The sequence below is a fragment of the Lepus europaeus genome, unplaced genomic scaffold, assembly GCF_033115175.1.
Source record: "Lepus europaeus isolate LE1 unplaced genomic scaffold, mLepTim1.pri SCAFFOLD_566, whole genome shotgun sequence".
In the NCBI taxonomy this organism is placed as follows: domain Eukaryota; kingdom Metazoa; phylum Chordata; class Mammalia; order Lagomorpha; family Leporidae; genus Lepus; species Lepus europaeus.
The window spans coordinates 18,126-37,566 of NW_026909446.1; the positions used below are offsets into that span (position 1 = coordinate 18,126).

The 19,441-nt window shown below is 64.3% G+C and overlaps 1 protein-coding gene across 1 annotated transcript; it reads left to right on the forward strand.

The window, feature by feature from the left end:
* Nucleotides 1–11,462: 11,462 nt before the first annotated feature.
* On the forward strand, nucleotides 11,463–14,266 carry LOC133755567 (lipocalin-1-like). Its single transcript, XM_062185644.1, has 6 exons — nucleotides 11,463–11,552; nucleotides 11,850–11,983; nucleotides 12,577–12,647; nucleotides 12,733–12,840; nucleotides 14,015–14,116; nucleotides 14,238–14,266. The coding sequence occupies exons 1-6, from the start codon at nucleotides 11,463–11,465 to the stop codon at nucleotides 14,264–14,266; spliced, it is 534 nt and encodes a 177-aa protein (XP_062041628.1).
* The last annotated feature ends 5,175 nt before the right edge of the window (nucleotides 14,267–19,441 follow it).

The window sequence follows — 19,441 nt, forward strand, 5'->3', positions numbered from 1 at the left end:
GGGGGCCGGGTAGTGGCACATGCAAGATGTCCGGCGCGTAAAAATCTTCCCAGGCAGACGAATCCATGAATTTGCAGGCTTTTACTGGGGTTCCGCTCCGGGCGAGGTTCCCCGCTCCCGGGCGAGGTTCCCGGTCCCAACAGAGCAAGAGCGGGGGCCGGGGAAGTCGGGGGCCGGGGAAGTCGCGCGTCAGAGATTGGGAGGGCTCCTTTTGTAGATTCAGGGCGTGGGGGTTAAAGGTTGAGGCGGTCTCACCCTCACTGGTTGACCTGTAGGCACCCGCAGGGATCTTGACTTTTCTTCCCCAGAAGTACAGGTAGGAACTTTCCATTCCTATAGTCTTTCCTCCATGCGGATCCCAAAGCTACCAGCACAAAGGGTCACGCTGCAATCTGGAGGGCCCGCGTCCCACAAAGAGCACCTGGTTCAAGTCTTGGCTGCTCCACTTCCAATCCAGTTCCCTGCTCATGTGCCGGGGAGGCAGAGATGATGGCTCAAGTACCCATCACCCATCCGGGAGTCCCAGATGGAGCTCCTGGCTCCTGACCCTCACAGACAGGCCCACCAGGAAGGAACCAGGCGTGGGTTTCACAATTTCCTTTTGCACAAAATGAATGTATTTTTAATTCTGTTTCTCCATGAACTTTTTCAAGTATATTTTTTTATGATTTATTTATTTATTTGAAAGTCAGAGTTACACAGTGAAGAGGCAAAGAGAGAGGTCTTCCATCCGCTGGTTCACTCCCCAATTAGCCGCAATGGTTGGAGCTGTGCCGATCTGAAGCCAGGAGCCAGGAACTTCCTCCAGGTCTCCCATGTGGGTACAGGGGCCCAAGGACTTGGTCCATCTACTGCTTTCCCAGGCCACAGCAGAGAGCTGGATCGGAAGAGGAGCAGCCGGGACTTGAACTGGCGCCCATATGGGATGCCGGCACTGCAGGCAGTGGCTTTACCCACTACACCACAGCACCGGCCCCTCAAATACCTTTGTTAAAATCTGTTTTGTGTGTCACGGTCCCACTGGGTGACCAACGGTCACCTAACACTCGTCATGTGACTGCACGCCACAGCAGAACCTCTTGGGGAGTCTCAGCCCCTCTGCCCTGGGTACCAGACTCACGGATGACCTGGAGGCCGTCAGAGGCCTCCCCAGGGATCTCGTTGTGTCAATCGAGCTCAGAGTCGCGTTTCCCTCTGCGCACTCCCGGTGGCCGGCAGCAGTCCCCTGCCGGGAGGTCCCGGGTTGTCCTCGCCACGTTTGGGCTCAATGGCATCCGCTCGTGGGAACAGTCCGCGTTTTATTTGTCCATCCGTCTGTCCACTGGGGACACGGAGTGGTAGAATTTGCTGCAAACATTTGTGCACAGCTGTCGGGGGGAACACGCGTTTCAGGTGTCTGGGGCAGTGACCCGGCGTCAGGCAGCTGGGCTGTGGGGCAGCTCTGTGTCTAACTGTGGCCCCTGCTGTTTGCCGCCTGGGGTCAGGCCGAGGGGCGGCCTCCTCCACTTCCCACAGCAGCGTGGCGGGGTCTCTGTGCTTCTGCAGGACTCTAGCTCTGCTCTTTTTTTTTTTTTTAATGGGCATGTCAGTACTTTGTAATAGTCATCCTTCTTGCTTTTTTTTTTTTTTTTTAACAATCTATTTCATTTATTTGAAAGGTACCTCTAGAGAGAGAGAGGCAGAGAGACACACCCAGAGAGGTCTTCCATCTGCTGGTTCATCACTCCTCAGACAGTCACAATGACCGGGGCTGGGCCAGGAGCCAGGAACTTCCTCCGCGCCTCCCCTGTGGGTGCAGAGACCCAAGCACTTGAGCCATCTTCCGCGTGTCAGCAGGGAGCGGCGTCAGAGTGCAGCAGCCAGCACGCAGACCGGCGCCCTCATGGGATGCTGGAGGCGCAGGGGATGGCTTCACCTGCCACCCCAGGCTCTGCTCCTGACCCTCACGTGCATGGGGGTGCACAGCACTCCTCAGATGTGTGTTTCCCTGCTGACTGGATGGCGGGCATCTTTCCGTGTGCTTGCTGTCCTCCGGCGTCTGTGAGGATCCAGTGCCCTTTACTGAGCCACCTGTCTTTTCACTGCTCAGGTACCGGGGTGCGTCGTGCGCTGTCGCCACCAGTCCCTCCCAGAGCTGTGATTGGCTCCTGGCCTGTCTCTCGTCGTGGGGTCTCCCGACCCTGATGGTGTCCGTGGACTGCAGAACACCTTGACTTTGGTGGCATCTGCGTTGTCTATTTTTCTAGGTCATAGCAGAATTCAGTGCCACAGAGCTCCACAGGCCCCCTGCGGCGCACCTGCGCAGTCTGCAGGTGTGAGGTCCCGCGCCCTCCTTTCGCAGGTGGACTCGGGGTGGCCTGGAGCTGCTATCCCCTGGGTTTCCGCGGTACGCCCTCCCCTGCGTCTGTGTTTGTAAGTGGGTGGCGATTCTCCTGTCGTTCCTGGAAGTGCTGTCTACTGAGTGCTGTTTCTCCTGCCTGTGGCTCCGCCCACTGCACGTGGGCACTCACTTTGGCTTGACACCCCGGGACCCCTACCCATCTCCAGCAACTCCCTCCAAGGCGTGCTCTATGGCCGGGTCTTTTCCTGGCACATTCAGGACCTCTCCGATGCCCCTTAGTCCACCCTTTGCCTCCTGTACTCAGAGTGGCTGCCTTGCACTGCGGCGCACCTCTCAGCCCCAGTGTGGAGATTCCCTCCGGGCTCACGGCTGCGTGGTCACGGTCGGGCTCTCTGCCTCCCCCTCAGGGAGCACAGCCTGGCCCTGCCTGTGTCCAGGCTCTGAGGACAATTGTCCTCCTGGTTGTGGCCGCTTTTCCCAGTGTTCGTGGTGGGGATGGACAGCCAGGGAGTAGCCACCTCACCATCTCCCCAGCCTGGACAGTGCAGTATTTTTCCATCCTGGCTCTCTGCTTCTGGGTGGGTGTCCGTCCCCCGAGACCTGCACTCGGTGTGGCCACTGGAGGGACCCTTTAAAACTGTATCACATCCTGACCACTGTGGGGCTGTCCTGCCTAGGCTCGGTCCAGGTTCTTGTCTCCATGTGAGACAGAATTCCAGAAGAGAACTAGATAAAGAACAGTAGAGAGGCAGGGTTTGTGCACACTCAGGGACAGGTGTATTCTCAGGAGAGAATGAGCTGCCCTTTTATACCACTGGGAGGAAAGGGGTGGTGTCTGGGGGTGGGGCTTAGTTGAATATTCAAAATGGGGTGGAGATGGGGTGGGCTTGGGCACCGCCCATTTCTGTGTCGTCTGGAAACCTCGGAAGTGTCATGGTGTCAGGTGCGTGGTGGGAGTGGGTATGTTGGCACTGGTGATTTCACGATGACCTTAGGCCCCTGCAGGGACACAGTCTGCAGCCACATTCGATGTTTCCAGCTGGCACTGGTTCTAAGTTTGCAGCTCACGAAACGGGGTTTCCACGACACAGAAGGTGGGGGGCTTGGGAGTGCACGGTGCAGGCTGGGTTGTCACGTGGGCTGTCCCGTTGGCCGGCCAGGCTGTCACTCAGGTCAGCTGAGGTCGCTGCTGGGGTGAGCTGGGGTGGGCCGTGCAGGGCAGCAGGCCGGGCAGGGCTGGGCAGGGCAGCAGGGCATCGGGGCAGCGAGCCGGCAGTACAACTCGGCTCGTCTTTGCTGGCTCCCGCCCTGCCCACGACAAAGCTCCCCAGCACCTGCTATTCCACGCAGAGAGAAGCTGTAGTCCTGACCATGGCCTGCAGCCCACACTCGCGTCCACCCTTGCTCAGGCTCCCCTAGCCAGATGCCCCCAGGGAGGCCTGGGAGGCTGCCGCTGTGCCCTACAGGCTGTCCCTGGACCCGCCAGCCCTCTCCTCCTCCAGGCCCACACCGCGTGTTCCTTCCGCCCAGAGCCCTCGCCCACCCGCCCTGCTCCTGGCCCAATTCCGTGTTCCAGCGCCAGCTCGGGGAGGCGGGCTCCGACCGTGCCACTCAGAGCACAAACGCCCCCTTGTCGCCCTGCCCCGGCCCACGCGGTGCCCTTTGCTTTTCCCCGGGGTGCTCATCACCTGGAAAATAATCTCTAATTACAGGAGTCGGCGCTCAACCAGGAAGCAGGGGCACAGGACGCCCTGAGCAGGGGGTTCACCGGGGAACAATGGACAATGGGCTGGCACAGGGAGCCGCAGGGAACCGCCCGAGACACAGGGGAGCATGTGGCGGGCAGGGGAGCCCGTGGCAGGCAGGGGAGCCCAGTCCCTGCACAGGGCTGGGCAAGGGATGTGTGGGTACAGCCCAGGGCCGCTGGGGACGTTTGCTGGGGTGGCTTTGGCTGGTGCGGATCCCTGGTCGGGGCAGAGGCCAGCAGGGAGGGAAATGCTGGTAGGGCCAGGTGGGCAGGAAGCCTCTTCCCTCCCCTGAGGGCAGGTAGGCTGGGGCCGGGGAGCCTGCGAGACGCCCAGGGTGCACCTGCGGCACAGCCAGGGCCCCAGCAGGGTTTAGCTGCCTCTCGCTCAGGCCACGGTGCTGCCAGTTCACTGCCCACCCGCATGTGCTCTTGGGCATGACTTCCCCTCACTCCCTTTTCCATTTTCTGTTCTCTTTTTATTTTTATTGTATTTATTTATTTTGACAGGCAGAGTGGACAGTGAGAGAGAGAGAGACAGGGAGAAAGGTCTTCCTTTACCATTGGTTCATCCTCCAATGGCTGTTGCAGCCGGCGCACCGCGCTGATCCAAAGCCAGGAGCCAGGTGCTTCTCCTGGTCTCCCAAGCGGGTGCAGGGCCCAAGCACTTGGGCCATCCTCCACTGCACTCCCTGGCCACAGCAGAGAGCTGGCCTGGAAGAGGGGCAACCGGGACAGGATCGGTGCCCCGACTGGGACTAGAACCCGGTGTGCCGGCGCCGCAAGGCGGAGGATTAGTCTATTGATCCGTGGCGCCAACCTTTTTATTTTTTTCTCTTTCTTTCTTTCTTTCTTTCTTGCTTGCTTGCTTTCTTTTTTTTTTTTTTTTTTTTTTTTTTTGACAGGCAGAGTGGATAGTGAGAGAGAGAGACAGAGAGAAAGGTCTTCCTTTTTGCCGTTGGTTCACCCTCTAATGGCCGCTGCGGCCAGCGCATCTCGCTGATCCGAAGCCAGGAGCCAGGTGCTTCTCCTGGTCTCCCATGCAGGTGCAGGGCCCAAGCACTTGGGCCATCCTCCACTGCCTTCCCGGGCCATAGCAGAGAGCTGGACTGGAAGAGGGGCAACCGGGATAGAATCCGGCGCCCCAACCGGGACTAGAACCCGGTGTGCCGGCGCCGCAAGGCGGAGGATTAGCCTGTTAAGCCACGGCGCTGGCCCAGCCTTTTTATTTTTTCAAAGATTTTATTTATTTATTTGAGAAGGTAGAGTTACAGAGAGAAATAGAGACAGAAAGGTCTTCCATCCCTTTGGTTCACTCTCCAAATGGCTGCAATGGCTGGAGCTGTGCTGATCTGAAGCCAGGAGCCAGGAGCTTCCTCCAGGTCTCTCACGCAGGTGCAGGGGCCCAAGGACTTGGGCCATCTTCTACTGCTTTCCCAGGCCACAGCAGAGAGCTGGATCGGAAGAGGAGCAGCCGGAACTAGAACCGGCGCCCATATGGGATGCTGGCACCACAGGCAGAGGATTAACCTACTGCACCATGGCGCTGGCCCCATTTTCTGCTCTCTTTTTAAAAGACTTATTTATTTATTTGAAAAACAGAGTTATAGAGAGCGGTAGCTACACACACACACACACACACACAGAGGTTTTCCATCCGCTGGTTCACTCCCCAAATAACAGCAACCGCTAGAGCTGGGCGGGTCTGAAGCCAGGAGCCAGGAGCTCCATCGGGTCTCCCACATGGGTGCAGGGGCCCAAGGACCTGGGCCATCCTCCACTGCTTTCCCAGGCCACAGCAGAGAGCTGGATCAGAAGAGGAGCAGCCGGGACTTGAACTGGGACTCCGGTTTGGGATGCGTCCATCACCCACTGAGCCACAACGCTGTGGGGGTCCCGGCAGCTCTGCACGTGGATGCTCTGGCATGCAGTGAGGCCGAGGTGTCGAGGTGTCGGGCGGCCTGGGCAGGGTGTGGGGGAAGTGACTGCAGAGTTCGCCGAGCTGCGAGGCCCCAGAGGGACGGACAGCGGTTTCTGGTGGGCGGGAGGATCCTGCATCTGCAGAGACTGTGGGAGACACACAGCTGGGGCAGCCCAGCCCAGGGACCTGCAGCCTGGGGTCTGAGCAGAGCGACGGCCACACGGGCAGTGCTTAAAGTGCACGACCAACAGAGGCCCCGAGGGACCTGAGGCCAACGCTGGGTCACCCTCCCCAAGCACAGTTGCAACCCCAGGCCCCACCCGGGGTCAGACCCTCAGTGGGAGGAGCCTCCAGCACCAGGGGCAGCAGCAGCAGGTGACTGACTGAAGTCCCAGCAGGGCCCACAACACTGTGCCCCGGGAAAGCCTGCCCCAGAGGCTCGGCCAATGGGGGCCGGAAGCGGAAAGACGGGCTCTACAGCCAGGCAGACCCCACCCCGCCCACCCTGTTCCCAGCCCGAGACCCTCGGCCTGAGCTTCACACCTCACCCAGAAACGACTGCAGTGGGTCACAGGTGCTCACGTGGACCTGGCGAGCACAGGCGCTCACGTGGACCTGGGGAGCACAGACTGCTGAAGCTCTTAGAAGCCACAGGAGAGAGTCTGGGGTTGCGCAGCTCCGTCGGGGGTCCTTGGGCTTGTGAACCGATGGAAAAAAGGATCAATAAGAGAGACGTCCTCAAGTGAAAAGAGCTTGCTCCAGGCCTGAGCCTCTGGAGGCTAAGAAAGGACAGGATAGGGGCTGCCACGGTGCGGCCGCGTCGGCGATGGCTCCTGGCCCCGGCCCGTGTGACCCAGCACCCGGCCCCTGGCACTGCAGGATCCCAGGCCCCCCCCCCCCCCCGCCCCGGAAGCTGAGTCCTGCAGCTGCGGTCACGACCGGGCGGCTGAGGCCTCTGGGAATCTGCTGCTCGCGGTGTGGGAGCTGCAAGGCCAAGGCCAAGGTGCTGGCGAGGGTGGTGTCTGCTGGGCCAGCAAGGACGCCTCCCCGCCGTGTCCCCCCACAGTGCAAGGGACGCACCCCTTAGAAGGGCACTAATCCGATTCGTGAAGACTCCAACCTCGTGATGCTCTAACCCCGGAGAGCCCCACCCCAGCACCCGCACCTCAGAGGTCACACACAGGATGGCCATAGCTTTCACAGCCGGGCTTTAGTTCCCCCTCTCCACCGCTAGGAGGCAGTGGCAGCGGCTGTCACTGTTGGGCACACAGGTGCACCACCAGCTGCTGTCTGCTCCCGTTCTCCTCACGCCCCGCTTGTCAGGGTCCACCACGCTCTCTGACCACCTGCACGGGCCGTGGCACCAGTTAGGGAGGGGCCCAGATCCAGAGTTGCCCTCCTTCGGGTTCCAAGGGGATCCTTTGGGTTCCCGTTGTCTCACTGTAGGTGGCCTTGGCAGGAGACCCTCCCCAGAGCCCAGATGACACAAACTTGCTGAGAGGTGACCCCAGGAAACGTGCACATGAGAGAAGCAGGGGTACAGGGAAGCAAAAGTGCCCGCAAAGCCACACGACGTCCAGCGCGGGAAACCGGAACCTCCCGCTGCTGGGGACGCCTGGGCTGCCCTAGGACAGGCGTGTTGCAGTCAGCACGCTCACACAGATGTGCCCACACGGGTGGAGAAGGCAGGAAGTGCCCAGCACATCGGTCACCGGCCAAGAGTCGTTCCTGTTTAAACCTCTTCAAGGGGCCGGTGCTGTGGCGCAGCAGGTAAAGACGCTGCCTGCGACGCCGGCATCCCATATCACATATGGGCGCTGGTTCGAGTCCCGGCTACTCCACCTCCACTCCAACTCCCTGCTGCTGTGCCTGGGGAAGCAGTAGAAGGTGGCCCAGGTCCTTGGGCCCCTGCACCCACGTAGGAGACCCAGAAGAAACTCCTGGCTCCTGGCTTCAGATTGGCACAGCTCCAGCTGTTGCGGCCATCTGTGGAGCGAGCCAGCAGGTGGAAGACCTCTCTGTCTGTCTGTCTCTCTCTCTGCCTCTCCTTCTCTCTGTAACTCTTTTCAAATAAATACATTTTCAAATTAATAAATTTCAAATTTTCAAATAAATATTTTTTCAAATAAATAAATCTTTAAAAAAAGAAAGAAAGAAAGAGATCACAAAACAAAGAGCGAGGTGAGCTAGAGTGAGCAGACCAGCAGGACGAGGGCCAGAGCAGAAGCCGAGGGCCGCAGCCCAGACTTGGAGAAAGCCCAGAGCCGGTTCTCAGCGATCGGCAAAGCCGCGCCGGTGAGAGACGGAAACTCACAGACGCGCGGTGATGACGGCGTGGAGGCGGTGGTGCTGAGAAGCAGGGAGGCAGGGAGGGGTCCTTCCAGAGACGGCCAGGGCGGCGTTCAATGTCGCAGGCAAACCGCCTGCAGATTAAGCTGCCAAGAGCGGCCCCTGTGCAGCTCCGCGGGCGGCCGCAGGTGGGAAGACAAAGTCAGCCCCCGCAGGAGGGAAGCAGCCCAGGCTCTGCCCTCCGGAGTCCTGCCCCCAACCGCACAGGCGGCCCCAGCCCTGCCCCCAGGGAGAGCGCCCAGGAGTGCTCCCTGCCGCCAGGCAGGCTGCTCCGCCGGGTAACTGGGTCAGAACCTTGACCCGAATCTCAGCGACTTCACACCCAGCAAACCCTTTGTCCTGGAGCGAGGGAGAAGGTGGGAAGAACTGGACCCCATTCCCACAGGGGCCCCAGTCTGATGCAGGCCCCTGGCTGTCCCCCGTGTCGCTCCGTTGAACCCTGTGGCCCTGCTTGTCCCCGTCTGCATGGCCGGGGCTGTCCCCCACAGGCGAGAGCTGCAGCTCCACGCCCTGCCCGTGCCCGCACAGCCTGCTCCTCACTCCGCACCGGAGGCCAGGGGATCAGGCTGCCCGTTTGTCACCAGCACAGACACCCTACCTCTCCCTGTCCCCGCTGCCCCTGGAACTGGTGGCTTGGGTGGGGGGTGCTGGGTCCCAGAGCTGACCCCGGAGGATGCCGGGGCTACAGGAGAACGCCAAGACCTCGTGTGGCCTCCCTCTAACTCTAAGCACGCTGGGCAAAGGCTGTCCTGTAGTGAGCTGCGGAGGTGGGGGAGGGGCAGGGCAGCACTTCCAGGCCAGAGACAGGAGGCAGGGCCAGGCCCCCGGCACTGCTGCCCTGTCCGTGGTGACCTTTCCCCAGCAACGGGCAGGACCTGCTCACTGCCAGGTCTTAGGGAGGATGGGGGCTCCTCTGGACCCCTGGACTGCACGGCTCCTGGGGGAGGCTGCCCGTGAGGAGCCAGGACACTCGGGGGGCTGTGTCCCCGGCCCACCTGCGGTCTGCTGGCCTGGGTCACTGCAGGGGGCATCCACAGGCCAGGAGGGTGTGGGGCGCCCGCTGGGTGCTCGCCGTCCACCTGGAGGACACCGGCAGCGGCACATTGTCCCCTTAGACACGGCCTCAGCCAGCTCCAGTGGACCTCAGAGCAGGGGCACAGCCCCGGGGGCGGCCGATCCTGACCTGGGTCCTGGCCGTGGACACAGCTCCCGGGCAGGCGGGGAGCCCGCGGGGGCCCCGCAGCCCGCAGAGCCGGGCTCCTGTCGGATTCCTGCCGATGGCGCTGGCGTCCCAGGTCTGCAGCCCTGGTGTGCGGGGTGCTGAGGTCTGAGCCCTGGATGCCAGGGGCACAGACGCCTCTCAGCAGAAGCTCCACAGGGCCCCCAGGGCCCCCCGAGCTGAATCAGGATCAGACACGGCATCCGGACACCGGGCTGTGGGCAGCGTGGATGGCCAGGACCCAGGAGGAGGAGGACCCTGGCAGAGCTGACCCCTCGGCGGCCTGTGGGTGGAAGCCGGGACCGCAGGGCTGCTGAGCCCCCGGTGCGAGAGGAGTGGGCTGCACGTGGGACAAAGCCAGTGTCCAGCCCCAGGCACTGGAGAGCAGGACCCACCCCGGCCTCCCGCTCCGCCCAGCTCCAGGAAGTCCCTGTGGGTGTGCACGGCCCCGCCAGCCTGTGGGCCCTACACACAGGGGCAGCTGCACTTCCACACTGCACCCACAGGTGCGGCAAGGTAGGCCACACAAGGAGTCCACGCACAGCTACCTGTGGACACGCACGGCTGGCGGCCTCTCCATGGAGGCCTCTGGTGAGTATAAACTCGGCTGCTGGTGTAGACGGGTTGGCATTCTGCCATCCTGCTCATCAAATAAAATCTCCAATGGGGCTGGCCTTGTGGTGCCCAAATCTCATAAGAGTGATGCTTCAAGCCGAAAACTGGTACTGAGGCCAGAGGCTGCACAGGTACACGGGCACCGGGCAAGGGAACCGGCTGGACTGGGCCCAGATCCCCGCCGGCCGAGCTCACGGGTCGTAGAGGCAAGGGCTCCGAAGCCCGGGATCACGAGAGAAACGAGGGGAGGCCATGCTGGGTAGGTGCTGGGTAGAAATGAGGATTTACAGGGACTGGAGCAAGGCCGCCCTCATGACCCTGAGCCCAAACCTGGCCGTGGTGCTCTCCCCCTGGGACATGTGGAGCCGTCTCGCCCTGGACACCTGCCGAGCGGTGGACTCCTTGTGGCACAAGAGCTTCCTGGAGCCATGGCCAGAAACAGCCTCAACACTGGGGGCCTTGGGCGGCAGGGGGCGCTGTCCAGCTCTGAGCACAGGCGAGTCCAGCCAGGCTGGCGCTGGGCTTGGACTCCCAGGTCTACAATGAAAGTGGCAGTGTGCTGGCCGGCGCTGCGGCTCACTAGGCTAATCCTCTGCCTTGCGGCGCTGGCACACCGGGTTCTAGTCCCGGTCGGGGCACCGATCCTGTCCCGGTTGCCCCTCTTCCAGGCCAGCTCTCTGCTTTGGCCAGGGAGTGCAGTGGAGGATGGCCCAAGTGCTTGGGCCCTGCACCCCATGGGAGACCAGGAGAAGCACCTGGCTCCTGCCATCGGATCAGCGCGGTGGCCATTGGAGGGTGAACCAATGGCAAAAGGAAGACCTTTCTCTCTGTCTCTCTCTCACTGTCCACTCTGCCTGTCAAAAAAAAAAAAAAAAAAGAAAAAAAGAAAGTGGCAGTGTGCTAACGTCACCCTGGCTGGAGCTGACCTCTGGGCGGGGACCAGCGATGCCTGGGGGCTCCTGGGCCCTGGCAGGTGCAGGCTCCTGGGGAAAAGGCAGGGTGGGGCAGGGGGAGCACAAGGAACCCTTGTTGTCACCCCCAGAGTGCGCAGTGAGCCCCTCCCACCCACACCACCCTCCCTTTCAGACCAGGACCCACAGGGCCCCACCCAGCGGTGCTGGCTGCTGACCCAGGCCAGCACCGCCCACTCACAGGCTCCAGGCAGCATGGGGGCCTGGTGGGGGTGGGGCGGGAGTCCTGCTCCAGGGCAGCCCAGAGCCAGATAAATGGGCGGCAGGGAGGCGGGGAGCACAGGGCAGCCGGTGCCGGGACCATGCAGCTGCTCCTGCTGACGGCCGGGCTGGGCCTGCTCTCTGTGCTGGGAGCCCAGGGCCCTCAGCTGACCCCTGCCCACGCTCAGGAGGTGAGAGACGCGGGGAGACACTGTCACCACCTGCTCTGCCCTCTCTGTCCCTGCCCCTGCCCCGTCCCCAACAGCAGCTTTGCCCTGGGCCTCTGGGTGACCTCCCCCAGCTGCTGGCTCCGTGGCTGAGGCCGCCCTGGGTGCAGGGGCAGGCCCAGGTCCCAGCCCTGCCGGGCGGTGCCTGCCTTGCCCTCACATGGAGGGACGACCCTGTCCCCACCCAGCCTCTGCCCCTGCTCCTCGCCCAGCTGAGGGCCCCGTTCCCGGCTCAGCCCGGCCCCTGCTGACCCCTCCCAGCTTGTAGGCCGATGGCACATCAAGCTCTGGGCAGGGACCTTGCGCATTCCCGCCCACAAGAGGAGCCACCCGCTGCCTCCCTTCACCTTGGCCATGAACCGGCTCCAGAAGCTGGAATTCAGGATGAACCTCACGTGAGCCCCTGCCCGCGGCCCCTCCCCGCCCTCCTGGCCCAGCTGTGCTCTGAGCTCGGCTTCCCTCCTTCCTGCTCAGTCTGGGTCTTCTCCCGTCACCCCTGCCACTTGCCAGGACCCTGTCCCTGCTGAGCTGTGGGGCTGGGACCCCAGCTGCCCCTGGAGAAGCCGGGGCTGTGGGTGCTGTGCTCTCTTCTGTGCGGGGACAGAGCTGGGGACCGGCCAGGGTGCTGCAGCCTGGACAGATGTGGGCTCCCGGACACCGCTGTCATCAGTGCACTCGTGCATGGGGTGGGGAGTCTGGGAACCTCCTGGGACATCGACCAGCAAGCTTAGGCGTGGCAGTGTGGGGTCCTGCCGACCACGATGCCCTGAGCGGTCCCAGCTGCCAATCAGCGGCCTGCAGAAGTGGCAGGTGGGACCACTTGAAGCTTCCTGGGCCCTCCCAAGAGCCAGGGGCCCGGGCATCTTTAGCTGGCCGAGCCGAGAGGAGGCAGTGGGTGGAGAGGCTGACCCAGTGCTGGGAGTCTGCGCAGCTGGGAGTGGGGAGGGGGCAGGGTTGGGGCTGGGGCCATGCCCTGATTCTGTGCCAGGAAGCCCATTGGATGTGTCCTTTATAAGCTGCCCCTGGACTTCCAGTCCTCTCCTGGCATCTTCAACACCTGTAAGTGTCCCCGCGGCACTAAGTTCCCTGTGAGCAGAGCCCGCAGGGCCCAGCCCCGACCGTCCCCCGTTCCTGTTCCCGGCAGGGTGGCGCCACCTCATCTACATCAGCTTCCTGCCGGGGAAGGAGCACGCCATCGCCTACTTCCAGGTCAAGGTGGACACCATCAACCACTACATGATGATGCTCATGGGTGCGTCTGGCCCTTGCCACACGCATGCGACGTGGCCGTGGACCCCGGGTGCTTGAGCTTGGAGCAGCTGCCCGGGCCTCCTGCCCCTCTCCTCCAGTTCCCAGCCCCGAGCCCAGGCTGTGGGCAGGACTCGCAGTGCCAAGGGAGGAGCGAGCTCTGTGTCTCCCCTGTTCCAGCAGCCACGCCCACTCAGGACCCCCGGGCCTGCCCTCTGCTCTGGAGGGAACTCAGGCTGCAACAGGGGGTCACAGACAAAGACCCCTGCCCAGTGGCCTCAGGTGGAAACCCTGAGGCCGACCTCATGGGCCCAGCTCCACTCAGCTGGACCTGAGCCACCTGCCCCACGTCCCTCCTCGCCTCCTGGCCACCCCTGCTCTGATGCTGGGTGCCTCTCTGTCCTGTGAGTGCTGACCCCTCCTCGCCTGTCTCCTGCTCTGGGGCAGGACCCCCTCCTCACGCAGCAGGACTCGGCGGGGGCGGGGGGGGAGAATGCATAGGGCAGGGGCTGGGGCTCTGTGCACGATGCTGGCCAGGAGGGGCCCGGGTGCAGCCTCTGAGACCCCGACTCCGGGACAGCCCGGGCTGAGGACACAGCCAGGGCCCCTGGGGGAGCCAGGGCCACACGGGGCTCTGCCACTTTCCAGGGTGAGCCTGTGCGCATGGCAGGGGTCAGCACCCGCGGCCAGGTGGGGAGAGGGGACCTGGGCTGGGAGCTGAGCACCGCATGGGGGGGGGCTCACACGGTGGGACCCCTCCCTTCTCACACTGGGCTCTCCTCCCGGCTGCCAATCGCAGGCCCCTTCCTCAGCCAGGGGATCCCCAGCCCACCGTCTGCCCTCCAGGGCCAGTGGGGGCAGGACCCCTTCCTGGGGGGCTTGGGGGACGGCCCTGGGGCTGTCAGCCTGGCGGGAGGCCCTTGCACTCAGGAGACCGGAATTCCAGACAAGACCCAGGCTCCCCCTGCCTGGGCCCCAGCTGCTCCTTCTCAGGATGTTGGGGTGGGGGAGGGTGGGTTCTTGGGGTGCCCTGGGGACAGCAGGCTGGTGGCTTCTTGGAGTCCAAGGGTCCCCGGGGAGCTGTCAGGGTCAGGCCTGGAAGGGGGCCCTCCCCAGCCCTCCTGCTTCCCCGACGTGAGCCGGGGGTCTGCCCGACCCCACCTGCCCCTCACCTGCAGGCCGCAGCCTGGATGAAGACCCGGAGGCCGTAAGGACCTTCGAGGAGTTCGCGGAGAGCAAAGGGCTGAACCGAACCGACATCGCCAGGCCCCCTCCCCTCGGTGACCTGGGGCTCCCCCGTCTATCACTCACCTGTCACTCACTGGGGAGGAGGGGCTGTCGCTGGTGCCTCTCTGTCCTGTGAGTGCTGACCCCTCCCCACCTGTCTCTCTGGGTCTGCAGAAGCCTGCGAGCTGCCCCCAGACTCTTAGTGCCGGGGGCCGCACTGCCTGCCCAGGAAGGACCCGGCCCAGCCCCGCCCTCGCCTGCACTCAGAGCTCCAGCCTGGGAGCCGCCCCGCCCTGCCCTGTGTGATGGAGTCAGAGGAGCGGCCCCTCCCTCCCCCGGAGGGTCAGCATCCCTGGCGGGGACCCCTCCCCAGCATGGACACGCGGCGGCGCCCCCCAGGCTCTCTGAGAGGCGGGTGCTGTGGTCTCCACCCCAGACGTCGCCATGGAGACGAGTGTGCTCCTGAGTGACAGCGGCCACAGCCCCTCCCCTCTCAGATGGAGCCCCTGAGCCCAGGGCGAGGTCCCCTGTTGTCCTCCCCCCCCCCCCCCCCCGGGATCTCCTGCCCTGAGCCTGGGTGGCTGCTGAGTGAGAATAAAGCTCTTCTCCCCTGTGCTGGCCTGGGCGTCTCCTGGCTGATCTGAGTCTGCGCAGGATCAGGTGGGCTCTGCTAGGTCGGAGGTTAGAAATTAGCCTATGTGTGTGTGGCAGGGAGGTCTGGGGGGCTTAGGAAAACTAACACAGCCCAGGATTTTACACCGCACAGCCCTGCCCACACCCCAGTAACCTACAGGTGGTCTCAGCCCTCCCCCCATGGAAGCCTCCCGAGAATCCTCTGTGCTCAGTTCCAGACGGGTTAGGCAGCCTGGCAACACGGGGCAGTAAAACCAGCCGGCCTTCTCCCAGGAGGGCAGCCCGTGGCCGCTGCCTGGCGCCAGGTGGGGCTACTCAGCAGGATCACACGGGGCGCATGGAACCCCGGGAGGAATTCTACGGAATTCACACTCAGCGGAGGGAGGAGGGCCGGGAGAAACGGAGGGCAGAACTGGACCTCGTTCCTTGTAAGCCACAGTGTAGGGTAAACTGCCCCCAGCCCTGTCCGGAGAGGTGCCCACTCGTGCTGGACACGTCACCTCGCCACTCCGCTCTGTCTCACGTCTGCATTCTCTCGCGGGCGGAGACGAGAACCTAGCACACCTGTGGCATCCGCACACCTGCTCTGTTCAGGTCACGCCGGGCACCAGCACGGGCACAGGTGCACAGGTGTCGCTTGGTGGCGGCGCTGTGCCAGCCTTGCAGGGAGAGGCCCCACCAACCTCGATGTGTCACACTCCTAGACTGGAAGAGGAAAAAATACAATTGTCGGAGACCCTGAGTTTGTTTTAGTTCTTTTTTTAAATTTTTTTTTTTTTTTTTTGCCAGGCAGAGTTAGACAGTGAGAGAGACAGAGAAAGAGTTATAGACAGTGAGAAAGAGACAGAGAGAAAGGTCTTCCTTCGATTGGTTCACTCCCCTAATGGCCACTATGGGCGGTGCTGCACCGATCCGAAGCCAGGAGCTGGGTGCTTCCTCCCAGTGTCCCATGCGGGTGCAGGGACCCAAGCACTTGGGCCATCCTCCACTGCCCTCCTGGGCCACTGCAGAGAGCTGGGCTGGAAGAGGAGCAACTGGGACTAGTACCCAGCGCCCCAACCGGGACTAGAACCCGGGATGCCAGCGCCGCAGGCGGAGGATTAGCCAAGTGAGCCATGGTGCCAGCCAGAACCCCCGAGTTTGTAAGGAATTATGAGCAGGAAGGGTAGAAGGCGAGGGAGACACTCACAGCCGGAGCTAAGTTTATTCAAAAGGGAAGAAAGTGAGAGCCTGGCGGAGTGCACATAGCGTGAACGGGGGTGGGGGGTGGGGGGGCAGATCGAGGATTCCGGAACAGGTGGGTCAGTGCAGCGGAAGCCGGGGGAGGGCCCTGAGGCGCAGGGCTTCTCCCTCCGCGGGAGCTGAGCTGGGCGAGGGTAGAGCAGCTCTGGGCTGAGCTTCAGGCATTGCAGTGATCAGGGGGCGGGGCCGCGGTCCATTCCTGGGGTACCCTGACTGGGCGGGCTGGGGACACCTCAGGAGTGCAGGGGGGGGTGGAGCTGGGTGGGGGAGACGACTGGGAGACACGCCCCCACGGAGCAGGGTCTGGGGTCCCAGAGGCAGGGGATGGACACACATCTAAAACCTGTGCCCTGGCTCTGTCAGGTTCTGGGAGCCCCCCACCCCGAGAGAGTCGCCCCTAAACACTCTGGGGGGCCGGGTGGTGGCACAGCGGCTTGAGCTGTTGTTTGGAAGGCCCGGTGCACATCAGAGCGCCTGGTTCTAGCCTTGGCTGCTCCACTCCCCACCTGGCTTCCTGCTGATGCTCCCTGGGAGGCGGCAGTGATGGCTCAAGTACCTGGGCCCCTGCACCCACCTGGGAGTCCCGGATGGAGCTCCTGGCTCCTGGTTAGGGCCTGTCTACACGAGAGGCCCGGCCAGGCGGATGCAGCTCACAGCCGGAAACCCTGTGGGGAGACGCTGCCGCCGGGCGCCCTGGGGGACCCGCCCTGCCCTCAAGGGGGAACCTCGGTGCCCCCCCGCAGAGCCCTAGTGAGCATTCCCAGGACAGATGTCTTGGGGGGTGAGAGGAGAAACAGAGGAGCGTGGGTCACGGGAACCTAGGCCACGCGTGGCCAAGCCTGCCCACGACCCACTCCTACGGCAAAGGCAATGTACATCCGGCCATGAGCGATACCAAGCCGGGAGGCCGGGATGGCCGGTGACAGAGAAGCCGCAGGCAGACCAGGGCCCCCGCAGCCCGCTGGCCAGACAGAGTGGGCAGGGGGCCCTGTGGGGGGATCTGACACCTCTCATGCTTCTGCCTCCGTCACCAGGGCACACAAAGCCTCACCAGCCTGACGAGAAAAGAGCCCAGGCGTGGTGTGCCCAGGGCTGGACAGGGACAGGGGCTGGAGTTCATGTCACAGCTGGAGTGACCCGGGCTTCAGGGCTGCGCTGGGGATGGCCTGCTGCCTGGACCGCAGTCGTCTGGATGGGCAGAGAGCAGAGGTGGGACCCCGAAGGTGCCCTTAGCCAAATACCCCAGGGAACGGGGAGCTGGCTGGGCTGTGGGACTGGCCTGGGGCTGGGCCTGGGCTGGGCTGGGCTGGGGCTGGGGTGGGACTGGGCCTGGGGCTGGGCTGGGCTGGGGCTGGGGTGGGACTGGGCCTGGGCCTGGGGCCTGGGGCTGGGGCTGGGCCTGGGGCTAGGGCTGGGGCTGGACCTGGGGCTGGGGCTGGGCTGGGCTGGGCTGGGCTGGGGCTGGGGTGGGACTGGGCCTGGGGCTGGGCTGGGCTGGGGCTGGGGTGGGACTGGGCCTGGGCCTGGGGCCTGGGGCTGGGGCTGGGCCTGGGCCTGGGGCTGGGGCTGGGCCTGGGCCTGGGGCTGGGGCTGGGGCAGGGCTGGGGTGGGACTGGGCCTGGGGCTGGGCCTGAGCCTGGGGCTGGGGCTGGGGCAGGGCTGGGCTGGGGCTGGGGTGGGCCTGGGCCTGGGGCTGGGGCTGGGGCTGGGCTGGGGCTGGGGTGGGACTGGGCCTGGGGCTGGGACTGGCCTGGGCCTGGGCCTGGGGCTGGGGCTGGGGCTGGGCCTGGGCCTGGGGCTGGGGCTGGGGCTGGGGATGGGCTGGGGCTGGGGCTGGGGCTGGGGCTGGGGCTGGGGCTGGGGATGGGCTGGGACTGGGCCTGGTGCTGGGGCTGGGGCTGGGCTGGGCTGGGCTGGGGATGGGGCTGGGGCTGGGCTGGGGCTGGGGCTGGGGCTGTGGGACTGGCCTGGGGCCTGGGGCTGGGGCTGGGGCTGGGGCTGGGGTGGGACTGGGCCTGGGGCTGGGGCTGGGGATGGGCTGGGGCTGGGGCTGGGGCTGGGACTGACCTGGGCCTGGGGCTGGGGCTGGGCTGGGCTGGGCTGGGGATGGGGCTGGGGCTGGACTGAGGGGGGGGGGCTGAGGGCGGGGCTGGGGCTGGGACTGGGGCTGAGGCTGGGGATGGGCTGGGGCTGGGGCTGGGACTGGGCTGGGCCTGGGGCTGGGGCTGGGCTGAGGGCAGGGCTGGGACTGGGCCTGGGCCTGGTGCTGGGGCTGGGCTGGGCTGGGCTGGGCTGGGGATGGGGATGGGGCTGGGGCTGGGCTGGGGCCGGGGCTGGGGCTGGGGCTGGGCTGGGGCCGGGGCTGGGGCTGGGGCTGGGCTGAGTGCTGAGCTGCTGGGGCTGGGGCTGTGGGTCTGGATGGAAGCTGGGGCTGGGGCAGGTTGGCTCTGGTTCTAACCGGGCAGAGGTGCTGGAGCATTCTAGAGTTGGCTCCTGTCCTGGGCTTGATTCCAACACTGGCCATGCCCAGAAGGGGTGCAAGGAGGGTCGTGGGAGAGGGCTTGGCTCTGGAGCTGACCCAGGTCCGGCAGGTGGCTCCGCTCTGAGCGGCCGTGGGGCAGACGCCGTCCAGCTGCTCGGCCGTGAGCTACAGAGCAGGGCCGGGGAGGAGCTTGGAGGAGCTTGGAGGAGCCACACACCCGAGCTAAGAGACGGCCACACACCGCTCGATTCCACGGTTCCATAAAGATCACGACATGAAAATGTAGCCAACCGCAAGATGTAGGAGGAACAGCCCGGGAAGGAAAGCCTGTCTTGGCGTGTGGGGGACAGGAAGTGTGTAGTACAGGGCTTTCGCTGGTAGCGTCCAGGTGACACCACTGTGGATTCTCTCTGTGCATCTGTTGCAGGATTGGCGCTCGCTCAGGGGCGGAGCCAGAACTGGTTCCGCTAGGAGGAGGGGCTAAGACTGGTCCTAGCTCAGCGCATGCTCCCGACGTGGTGTTGGTGCAGCCCGGGGCTGTGCCACTGGGCCTGGCCCTGGAGGTGGTGCGGTGCTGGAGAGGGACCTGCTTTGGTGCCGGGCCTGAGCTGTGCTGGGTCCAGGGGAGCTGCACAGACACCCAGGCTCTGGCTCTGCACTGGGCCCCAGCTACTGTGCCGCACCACTCCTCGGCACCCATGCAGGTTCTGGGATCTGTGGGAGCAGCTTCCGGGCTCAGCCCCACTCAGGCGAGGGGCAGACGCCGTCCAGCTGCTCGGCCGTGAGCTCCGAGGGCAGGGCCGGGGTCGGGGTTCACGCTGTCTCCCCGGTGCCGCACACAGCAGGGAGCGAGCACGGTGCTGGGAGTGAGGATGGAGGAGGGGAAGGAAGGAGCCGAGACGCCGCTGGGCCCGGGCGTCTCCTCTGTGAGCAGCAGGGCTGTGGGCCGATGCCCGGCTCCTCCCTCCTGTGGTTCCGTGACCCGTGGGGCTCCGGGAGCCAGGTCGTTGCCGATGCTCGG

Excerpts from the sequence above, each read along its gene's own strand:
- LOC133755567 (XM_062185644.1), top strand. The coding sequence starts at position 11,463 with ATGCAGCTGCTCCTGCTGACGGCCGGGCTGGGCCTGCTCTCTGTGCTG. Across the intron at positions 12,648-12,732 it reads TCCTGGCATCTTCAACACCT|GGTGGCGCCACCTCATCTAC; the intron begins GTAAGTGTCCCC and ends TGTTCCCGGCAG. Across the intron at positions 14,117-14,237 it reads CGCCAGGCCCCCTCCCCTCG|AAGCCTGCGAGCTGCCCCCA; the intron begins GTGACCTGGGGC and ends CTGGGTCTGCAG.